The sequence below is a fragment of the Myzus persicae genome, unplaced genomic scaffold (genome assembly GCF_001856785.1).
Source record: "Myzus persicae strain clone G006 unplaced genomic scaffold, MPER_G0061.0, whole genome shotgun sequence".
Classification (NCBI taxonomy): domain Eukaryota; kingdom Metazoa; phylum Arthropoda; class Insecta; order Hemiptera; family Aphididae; genus Myzus; species Myzus persicae.
This window is the reverse complement of record NW_019101124.1, coordinates 17,998-30,416: the sequence shown is the minus strand read 5'-3', so window position 1 is coordinate 30,416 and position 12,419 is coordinate 17,998. Positions and strand designations below refer to the sequence as shown.

At 27.2% G+C, this 12,419-nt stretch overlaps 1 protein-coding gene across 4 annotated transcripts in view; it reads left to right on the top strand.

Moving 5' to 3' along the window:
- LOC111027791 (potassium voltage-gated channel subfamily KQT member 1) overlaps positions 1-9,691 on the top strand; it is a 234,949-nt gene extending 225,258 nt beyond the window's left edge. For all 4 annotated transcript variants that reach the window (XM_022306223.1, XM_022306222.1, XM_022306220.1 and 1 more), the window contains 6 exons: positions 2,237-2,440; positions 2,530-2,713; positions 4,168-4,282; positions 4,653-4,809; positions 6,330-6,452; positions 6,660-9,691. In XM_022306223.1, the coding sequence (XP_022161915.1) occupies positions 2,237-2,440; positions 2,530-2,713; positions 4,168-4,282; positions 4,653-4,809; positions 6,330-6,452; positions 6,660-6,755 (879 nt within the window). In that variant the 3' untranslated portion in view covers positions 6,756-9,691. The remainder of the gene's footprint in view (positions 1-2,236; positions 2,441-2,529; positions 2,714-4,167; positions 4,283-4,652; positions 4,810-6,329; positions 6,453-6,659) is intronic.
- Positions 9,692-12,419: the final 2,728 nt, after the last annotated feature.

Below are 12,419 nucleotides of genomic sequence, written 5' to 3'. Positions count from 1 at the left end.
TCTCAACAAACCACTTGCTTTGGAAAACAAATGTTCAATATACTATTTATTTCTTAATCTGTCCATAACTTCAAAGAACATGCGAGCAGTGACCGCATACCACGGTTCAAAGCCATGTTTCGTACCTAGTCAGAAACTTGAAAACCGTTTTCGTGAATTGTTGTTGTTGTTGTAAATAACTCAGTCTTGGAACATTATTAATGGTTCAGTAACAATAATTCTTGAATAAGAACATTATATTATCTAAATGAATAGCAATTTCGTTGTACATAAGATTCAATCTGTTTTACAATTATTTATTGCTTTTCAATGCGTATTGTCCACTTAAATGTCCTATACAAATGTTACCTATAACCTATTTATCAAATTGTAAAGTGCACTCAATTTTTATAACTATTTAAAATTATAACAAATATATCAGTTTTTTCAGAGTCATATAGTTTTGATTTTTACTTAATATTTTAAAAACGTTATATCATATAATATGTTTATTTTACTGTTGTTTTTTGAAATTTTTTAATGAAAACATCGATTGAATTCAGACTTTGTACACGTATGGCCATTTTTATATATATTTAATAATCGGTACAATAATACTAGGTAACTCTTCAATAAATTTCATTTATCAGAAATGCCAACACAGGACATGTTAAAAATCGTTACTGCGTTGTACACTAAACCGTCTTAAAAGCATTAAATGCAAATTTTGTTTTTTTCATTTCTAATAAAATGTATTACTTTGTTCAAAATCATGTAAACTATATGATTCTTCAGTAGGGCAAAAAAACAATCTGTACAAAATATTTTATAATCAAAATTTGAATATTTTTAACAGATGGGCGTGAGTGTATAGGATAAAGTGTACTAAACTTGTTATACACGTGCATACATGTACCCATTGCACCCGCATCATAACATATAACCGTATAATGTACGCATTGTTCGTTTTTGAAATTTCAAACGGAAATTTTCTCTCACAAGTATGCATGGCTAAAATATTACATAATACAATGTTCATATTTTTTTTTATTGAAATATAATCATGAATCTAGGATTTACTAATATGTCGTGTGTTATGCAATAATTAATATTACCTATATACTTATACATATTTTCTATAAGTTCATAAATTATAAAGATTATATACTCGAGGACGAGTAGGGTACATGTATTTCAGTATCCATTAACTATTTAAACTTATTTATTTTCACTAAAAATATGATAAACCTTAGCAGAACAACTGCTGTAGTATACCTATTATAATATTATGATTATTTTAACGACAAATGTACATATAATTCCTAGGGCAAATATCTCTCTATTTCTTGTAAAAGGTCTCATATTTAAAATACCTAATTTAATGAAAAGGATATGTGTTTTTGGATACAACAACAACTACGAACAATTCTCGTGTTGGTAACCCATATTGAATAACAATTGCAAGTAAAATATAACCAAAAATATACGATTTGTGTACTTCAAATTATTTGTCTTGAGATGGTAAAAGCAAAATATGTGTCAGTTGAAGCGGGGTCTAATTAAATAAAGCGAATAGATATGTACAGTTTACACGGGGAACACATTATCATTATAAAGTTGTAAATAAATTACATTTTTAACCAGTCGACAGTCTGACTATTTTTATTTAAAAAAAAAATTTAACTATGTGCGTTCACTTTCAATTTATATAGGTATTTTAAGTTTTGTAATATAGTCAAAACTCAAATTTTTTTTTTTTTTAAATGTGGCAAGTGCATACCACTCTATTATACAGTAGGTATCTGATGAGTCGTTGTAATATATGTATTAAATTTGAATTCAATGATATAAATACATTGTATACGTATAACGATTATGAATGAAGACGGTCTGACAGTCTATATTAATATGTATATTTTTAATTATATGCCATTATTGCTATTTAAGTTCTTTATTTTACTAGGTACTATCCATTAGACATTAGTAATAAAGTATAGGTTGAATAATCTCAAAAAAATTGCATTTATAAGGTTATAGAAATAAAATAAACTAAACTTATAACTTACAATCAAATTTAAAATGTTAAAAAAAAAACACTGGAAGATTATACACAATGTTTGTCATTTAATTTAATTAGTTTCATTAAATTAAGAGATGTTAATATATTATTGAAAAAAAATATTTCTTATTAGGTAGGGAGTTGCTTTACGATTGAAGAATATGAGACATCTTACACTCTTTCGCTTTTGAATTTTAGGGAATATTGGGTTCTGGGTTCGCATTAAAAGTACAGCAAAAACAACGGCAGAAGCATTTCAACAGGCAAATACCTGCGGCTGCGATGCTGATACAATGCCTATGGAGGTGCTACGCAGCGGATAAATGTTTCAACAGCCAAGCCACTTGGGACATTTACATCAAGGAACCGGGACACCCGAAAGATAACTCGTCGTTGAGTAAAGTTAGTCACTTACTCCCAAATACTTTTTGACGGTGGTACAATAATATAAATAATAATACGTTATGTTTCTATGTCGTGTTGCCGTGTAGTCTTTGATTATGCAAGTAGCGAAGCGCGCCAGTGTCTTGAAGCGGAAGAGATCAAAAAGCAAAATGGACACACCCGGAGCGACGAATAATAATAGGGATTGCCCACAAGCTCAAACTTTACCCCCACCGCCCAGAAGGGACAGTGACGGCGAAGTCGTTTTCTACATAGAAGAACCCAAAGCGAGTAAGTACTAAGTATACACACACATATTATTATTATCATTATTATTATTATTATTATTATTATTAATATTGTACCTACTTGTTCGCCGGGCCCACCAATCGATTTGTACTTATTATGAGAATATCGTGAATTGGGGTGATTTCAAAAATTGGAGTCAAGAGCGTCCACATGGGGGAAGAATAGAAGCAACTTTCCCCTTGCATTTTTTCTGGGTCAATTATCATCATCATTATATACCTTGTATAAAAAAACACAAAATAAATATTTTGTAAATTAAAAATAAAAACATTTTTTTTTACTTAGCTATTTTTACTACTCTCGATATAATTGCCACGTGTAAGAATGTTGATTTTACTTATAAATTTATGGCATATAGTGGTGCGGCCATGTGCTGCAATGTCAAACTGTCAACCAAGTTTTTTTTTTTTGGTAAAACCATTAAATGCTCACAGATTGCATACAATATTTTCAATTTTTGTTTTTAAGTTATAAATGAAATAAGTTATTTCCAAATGGTTTGATAGTTTATATTATACTTTAGAGAAGCTAGAAACATTACATTTTATAAATAGCTTAAAATTATCAAATCAATGGTAAAATCTTATTTACTAAAAAGATAAATGCATTTGTTAATTGTAAATTAGTAATTACATATTAATTAACTAAAATTAATGATGTTCGATTACTTTACTGACTACATATAATTCATAAATAATCTTTATATTCCCTACCTCTATGAAATAAACCATTCCACAAATAATGGTTTATCACTATCACCAATCAGATGGTGAAACAAAAAATTTAAAAATGAAAAAAATCCCCACCCTCTCCTTATGTTACAAATTACTGTGGATATCCTTCATTGGTTAGGTTAATTAATTAATTAATTAATCGTAGAAAATATTCTTAGAAAATTTAGTATATCATTAGGTATTACCTAAATTACATTATTTCAATAAATTAAATATATTATATAAACGTGTTTTGTGATTGTACTGCACATGGTGAATATTGTAATGTTAAGAAATATATGTATTGTGATATAATATTATTGACATGATATTTCACTGTCTTTCGTTTTTAATCCATTTATATTTAACCGTCAACAATTAATAATATTAAACAGTTTTGTATTTTCCAAAATAATGTCAGTACGACATTTTCAAGTACGAGTATAATATGGAAGAGAAACATAACATTTTATGGGTCAATCGTATAATTAAATTTAAAAATAAATAAAAATAAATTTTAAATTCCCCTCCTTAAAAACCCTAACATACAGTACAAATTATAAAATGCATAAGTAGGCAGGTAACTACAGTTTATTTACAACAATATTACATTCCTTTTTATTATATTCGCATGGTTTATATAAATTGACCTGATTTTCCTATATTTTTTACTATAATAATTGTTATAATCGTTATTTTTTGTATGTTGTCTGCCATGTTTAGCCACTCCAAATCGCGTTAGAAGAGAAGCTAGAGGATATGTCAGTCAGACAAGTTCCGTGACGGAAGCTGCAAGTGACGAAGTCGACTTGGAAATGGAACCAGAGCGAGTGACCTTGTGAGTTAGACATTTTGATTTATGATTTGTCAAAAACCAATATGTTGTCTGAGAGTATGATTTTAATAAAATATATTAATAATGCGGTAATGCGTAAGTATGCGCAGATATTACCCACGAGAAATGGTTTCATATTTTGAAAAACAGACGATAATAAGTTATTTTAGTTTTTCATTCCAGAGTATATATTCAATGAAATATTTTAACTGTTTTATGGATTAGTACTAAATTAAGTGACTTTAATTTTTTTTTTTATTTCAAAGTTATTAAATCAAAACATAGAACCTATAGATAGTATCTACGTACTTATCGATTTAAAATATGTTTAAAATTAATTCAAATATGTTTTTAATTTATTTTTGTTATATAGGTTAACCGACGTCCACAAAAATGCTATTCGAGCCATTAGAAAGATCAAATATTTTGTAGCTAGAAGAAAATTTCAACAAGCTAGAAAACCATACGATGTGCGCGATGTTATCGAACAATACAGCCAAGGTCATTTAAATATGATGGTTCGGATAAAGGTAAAATTGCAGTGTTTCAAAATTGTAATAAAATATTCCAAATCGACTATGTATTTGCTCCTTATTTTATATATCATTCTATTATACAAGTTATAATGTAACAAAAATAATTAAATTTATCCATATTTGATCTTCTTTTATACCATTAAAGTACATCAAGAAAACGATTTTCAAAGGATTTTCCAAGATTTTGTTCGTCACTTAATAGTTACTTATTACTGCCATTTAATATAATATAATAATGCATTACAAATTTGATTTACACCTTTCATCACATTAAGTATTATTATAATTTTTTAATTAAAGAAAAAACGTTTTTACATTTTTTCGCTCTAAAAGCACAATGTCCTATAATCCCTAACAGCAAGTATTTTAAGTGCATATCTATTGTGTTTTGCACTTTTGGACATTTCAGGACATATTTATATAGTTTTATAAAGAATATTCCTCAATGCTTATTGTATTTTTATACATAGATTTCAAAAATCATGAATTTTCATATTTTAAGACCAGGCATGTCAGAAGTTTTGGTATAAAAAATTACTGAAGCATATCTGATAATATAAAATATGTATGATTGTATGAAGTATATACATAATTATAAGTTTTTACTCTGATTACCTATACACCAAAATACAAAAAAAATTCTAATTAGATACCGTTGTTAAGTGTTAATATTCTCGTACTAATATGGTATACAAACAAATATACAGTATACTATAGGTAGTAGGTGCTATGTGATAATTTATTTTGTCGACAAGTGGGTCAAATAATAAATAAATAAAGTAAACTACTTTTTATAATCCAATCAACACTAAACTAAATAATATAAAGCAAAACCAATAACAAAACCTACTGACCATATTGTATTCTACATAATTTTATATTTTTATTATCCCTCTTAAATCGCTGAAATGTTATGAAATCACTATGAAATTGGCAAATATTTTTTTCATCGATTTTTACAAATTATTGTTTTCCCTATTATTACAATATCAAATAGATTAAGGTTAGTACTAACATAAATAATGTATTTTCAAATAGTGAAATTTTTTTGTTCAATTTAACAATTAGCGTTATAATATTAAGCTTTAATCTTTACCAGAAGACGCTACTACAATTATCCCATTTATCAATTAATATAAATCCCTAGGTACCTATTTTTAACTTACGACATTAAACTTCAACAAAATATTTTCCTCTCAATGATCTCATTTCTTCATATCTATTGCCAATGCATGTTAGGGCTCTCATCTAATATCTTTATTTCTCATCTACAAATCTGTTATTTATATGAAATTAGACCATGGGTATTTTTTCTCTAGCTTAGATTGTTTCACTAATTGTAAGACACTCAACAACCTTCAAATACCACTCCTAAAATCTATCAGCAGAGCTCTAAAATCCAGCTTATGCTTGGCGGATACGCTTAAAAATAATAATGAATATTTATCGTTTATATAATATGTACTTTCCAAGCGAACGCTGGTGTCATAATTAACAATTGTTTTTTTTTTCAGGAATTGCAAAGAAGGTTAGATCAAACGCTAGGAAAGCCAGGCAGCTACCTGGCAGGAATTGACCGATCAGGCAATGTTAAGCCTATGACAATTGGTGCTCGTTTGTATAGGCTAGAACAGCAGGTAAAATGTAGTTAACTAGACACTAAAAACTTCGAAAATAAATCATTTGATTGGCCGTATCCACTATTTACACAATGTCATGGGTCAGTCTCAGAGGGGGTAGAATCATTCCAAAGTTTCAAACACTATATGAGCGTTATTATTATAATTTGTTTCCTGGATTACTTAGAAATTCAATACATTTTTCATCCTTGTTTTATGTTTTAGCTATCCATTATGGACAAGAAGCTGGACCAGTTGGTGTACCTTTTAAACGTCCAGACGCACAGACAACAGTTTCCGGCCTTAGAAGAACAAGTTTAAACGTTTTAAACTACTATCAAAACGTCTCCTTTTCATAGATCACCCGACCAATGTTATTATTTTATTAAGGATCAAAATAAATTTCATACAGTCACGCAAAATTAATGTACTCACATATCCGTTTGACTTATAATAAGCTTTATTTGGTAACTTTATCCTTTCGATGACGTGGACCACATTATTGGTTGTTGAATGACAAAAACTAACATAATAAATAATAATAATAATAATAACAATAATAATACTATTTAGACGAAAATTAATATTTTTATGAGAACCCTTGTCTGTAGCATCTTAAGAAGGAACCTAATTTTAGGCTAATGCACAATAAAATTTAATATAATACATTATTATTAAATATAATTATCGTTGAATAAATCTAAAACACTATTTTTCTATGTCTATTTAATACAAAAAACCATACTTGAATTAATATTATAAATATATTTAATTATTCTAACAATAAAATGTTACAATATGCTTTGTCAGTAATTTAGTGTAAATCACTTAATATCTCTCGTAAACACTTTAATATAAAATTGATTTTAGTTATTAGTTTCTTTTATATAACGACTGGTGATTTCTTTAGGCTTAATTAATTCGAATTTTATACATTCTTAGGGTTACGAGTACATGGATATTAATATGTTGTAGTTGGTAAAAACAAATTGAGCTTATAGATGTTAGGTATAGTTTTAATCAAATAATCTGTTATTTATTGAAATTATATTTATTTATGTGGCAGAGCGTAAACATTCTTCAAGCGTTTATTTGATAGTGATTCGAAAAAGCAATAATTAAAAACATTTACTCGGTGTTCAAACGAAGAATAATAATAACGACGAATCCAAACCCTTAATATAATCAACATCCACCCAGTTTGTTTTTATTTTACATTTTGAAATCGATAAGTTTCAGAAACTCATTTCATTTATATGAAATATATTTTCTTATTTTAATCTGTAAACCGTATTCCTGAAAGTTTTCCGGCGCGCACAGTGACCAAAATTAGTTTGAAAATTAAACAATCAATTATAAGACTAAAATAAAAACATATTATTTTTCATAATAGAATACTTTTTTTTTCTTTTTCTTTTTTTATTGGGACCAATAAACTCCAATAACAAGGATAATTTTAAAACGTTATAATATCAAAAAATTCTAAAAAAAAACATGTATAATAATTATTATAATAAAAGATAAATTTGAGTGTACCGTATTATTATGTATGTGGAAAAATATGTTCTCATTTCATTCGAACACCAATAATGTCACATAGTTTTAATCAACTATTTTATTAGATTGTATATTATACAAATTAAAAGTTACTAAAAAATAGATTTTTAATCTAAAAAATAAAAACAATAATTAAAACTTTATCTAGCTTAATCTGTCAATGTTGGCAAATAAGAAGCTAACATTACATTTTTCTTCACAAATACTAAATTAAAAAGTAATCTTCATGTGTATAGGTACTTTACTGTTTTTTCAACGTTATCATTTACAATTATCGTTTCCGTTCAATTACGAATCGGAATGAATAATAATTTTTCTGTAGGAATATTTAATTTTATATACTGTTTATTACCTATTATGTTTGTGTGGGCTGAAACAAGACGATAGGATATAACTTTTTTAACTATTATTATTTTGCATAACTGTTTTTTTAATTTTATATTTTATATATAATAAAATCGTTAACGTTTAGTACCTATATACTTAGTTGTTTCTGATATTTTTACTCAAACGAATATATTTTCATCAAACATAGTATGGTCTATAACTTCTTAAATTTTCTTAATTCAATCGTATACTATAGGTATTAAAATAGATACTTAAATCTGTTTGCAAATACATTTATAGTTATTGAAGTTATTTCACAGTAAGCACATTGCGTTTTAAGCTGAGTACCTACAGGAAAAAAATTTATATGAACACGATTACAAGTCACGTTTTTCACCTTTTATTTTTATCTTTTTTTTCTCAAAATATTTTCTCGTGGATTAAATATGAAAAAATCCATACATTTTTTGTTTTGAAACTTTAAAAACGTCTTACTGAATAGTGGGTATTTGATTTGTTATGAATTGACCAATGCATATAATATTGGAAAAACATTTTGTAAAGCAATCTATAATCTTGGGTCTAAATAAGTGCCTTTTAAACACAGTTAGTAATAAATAATAATATTATTAGCTTAACCTGATAATTTGGTTATAATAATAATTTTTTTCGACGTATATCTTCTAAATTATATATTTATAAAATGTTCGTTTAATCAATATGACAAAAATAAATCATTTTATTTAAACACGAGTATTACAACTATACTTTTTTGTAGTACCTATTTCTACTACATCGTGAATGTATTTTTATTTCATTCTATAAAAACGATAATCAATATTATGAGGATCAGTTCGTACATTACATAGATTGAGGTAGTAGGAGTATAATATAGATAGGTATGTTTAGATAAACATTTCAATTGTATTGACGAATTTTCTCATTTACAGGTACTAGACTTATATAAATAATAAAATTAAAATAAAAAATGGAAAAATGGAAAAAAATTAAATAATAACTATCATTATAAGTTTTTAGATCGGTGTGATCATTTTACACATCGATTCGTTATAATACAACAAAAATGTTCTTTTTTTATGATATTTTACTTGATTAGGCGCATTTGTTTTTTATACGGACACTTTTGGCTATAGACTAGTGCAAACAATATTTATAATATAGATTCGTCTACCGCGACTGTAATTTATATATTATAATTTATATAAATCACAAACGTTGCTACTGTGATCATTAAAGTTGAAATATAATGTTGATAATATTTTAATATAGTGTGCCCTTATTATTATATATATTATATTTAGCATGTTTTTTGTACATTCGACTTCAACAAAAAATATAGAATTGCTTTATTTTTAAAAAAAAAACTAAATTTAATAAAAAAAAAAAACAAACGTCGAACTTATACTCTCATTGTTTACTACTTTTGTTGTACATTCATTTTCATTTTCATTTTAGGAACAATTTTCGAGCTTTAGTAAATTTTTTAATCTTGTTAAAAAATTATTATCTATTTATGTATTATGTATAAATGAAAAACAAATTATTATATTTTCAGTCTTTGTATTTATGTTTTAATTTTTAGAGATTTTAATTAGGTATAATACGAGAAATGTTTATGATAATATTATTAAATAAAGCATTCCATTACAAACAAGCATTTCAAATCTTATACCTTTTTACTATATCATTTTATTCAAACGATATCATTTGTACATTTATTTACTTTAAACTTTTATTATTAATTAGTTTTTAGTTGTATTATTAAAATACATTATGCATTTTATTATTCTTTATATTAATTAAAATAAAAAAATAAAGCTACAAATTATATGCATTGATTTTTTACCTCATAGATTAATTACACCTGTATCTTATCCCTTTAAAAGGCGTAATTGTTCTATTATCGTGTTTGATGGCATACATGTTGGTCTCTTATAGTCTTATGTATAGTCCGTATTATATAATTATAAAGATTAAACTTAGTATGTAATACAACTACTATATAATAATTTATTACCTATTAAGTTTAATTTTATTTTGTAGAATGTAGCAGTAGTCTATGAAAATATGATAAATTTAACATCAATTATGTCCTCATTTTTTTGTATCAACAGTATCCACTATCAACCTAAAATTAGACAGCAATTCACAGAACACACAACAATAGTTAGTTGAAAGTTGAAAACACACACAATCTTTCGGTTAGGAGTCCTCGGTATTTAAATTGTTCACAGGTGATATTTTTTCCTTAATATCATTTTTTTAATGATTTCCAATTTTTATTTTTTGTTTTGTAGACCTGATAAATAAATCTACCAAAATAAAATAATGGTATAAACCGTATAAAAAAAAACATAAGTAAATAATGACTCTTCAGACTTCCGGTGAAAGCTTCGCTATCGTGCTCAGTTCAAAAGAAGAAGTTTGAAGAAATCAACTTATTTAACTTATTTTTTGTGATCTTCAATCGATTATGCAGCGGAACAGTAGTGCCGAAATCAAATATCATGATAAGTGATTGGTTCACTTCTTAAATTTAGATGACTGAGAAGTTGCTGTGGGTGGGTGGGTGGTAGCCGGTTGAAAGCAAATTGTAGAATTAGTTTCACAAACAATCTTAGAGTTCGGTGTCACTGCAGTGGAAATATAAATGTTGTCATAAAAATTAAATATACTATTACATGATTAAATACTAATACATAATAAATGAAACAGGATATTCAATACCTATTTGTGGCTATTACTAATAATTGTTTAGCCATCTTGAAAAGTTGAATCTTAAATTATACCTGAAAATACCTCGCAATACTAGTTCACTGCCAAAAAGAAAAAAACGATTGAACATGAATATGTTGTAAGCCAATAATAACAATGGAGGAAGGAAATGAAGCCATACTGGAAACCGGGGATAACATCAACCTCGAAAACGGAGATACATTGAGAGTCATCATAGTCGAACAAGAACCAGGACCAAATACAACAAACCAATCAGGATAAACTACTACCATTTGAACAGAAGATACAATATATGCGATTCAATCGACGTAGTAGAAGTAGAAGATACAACCGATGACGTCATGCAGCCCGAAGTGGAATCATTGGACGAGGTCGTATCCTCACTTCTAGGCGATACCATCGAGACGGTGTGCAACGATGTGGATTCGGAACTGGCCTGTGGTGACAAAATATTGCATCTCCCCGAAGCGTCTATGGGGGACCACGTGGGTGTTTAGTGACGAATCCTAGCGCCACATATGCACGTGTTACTCAAACACAACCGTGACCCCTACAAAAAAAGCTAATTGCCAAAGTTTCCGATGCTTTAGACAAAAAAAAAATCCAAATTGTTTATATTAATTTAACAAATAGATTTAATAAAATCGTTGAAAATTACGATTATTTTAATCGGTGATGGCAGTTGACGGGGAGAAAGTTTATCATTCAGATAGCGCTCAAAGAATTTCAAAATAAAATTATTTCAATACGTTATTCAGTTGCTTATAATCTAGACATCTTCCTAGAATTTTTACAAAACATATGAAACTTATTTAATTAATAAAAAGATGTTGCTTTGGGAAAAACGTTTCACCTGAATGCGTGATCTACAATTGTTCAAATGCGTCTTAAGCAGTTATCATTCATCTTCGTTGATTCCAAAATATAATAATAATCACTCTAATATTAAAACTTTCATTGCTAAATGAGATCTGCTGACATCGATGAGCACTTGTAACACAGGGCCAACACATGCTTATAAAATATTTATACTAACTAGCTACTTCTTAATCGTACATCCAATCATAATTTCAAGTTGAAGCACATATAAAGTCTTTATCACCTTTCGCATATATTGTATGGTTCAAGTTGTTTGAAGTTGTAATAATTTATCAAAAAAATTTCAACTTCATATTCAAATTCATTGACCAAAAATCATACTCAAAACCATTTGTTCAATAAACAATAATGTTTTTGAAACCACTTACTATATTCCAAAGGTTATAAAATGTAAATAATAAAAAATCAACTTAAATATGATATAAATTTAAAAAATGTTAAAGGGAGCATGGGTGCTCGCAGGCA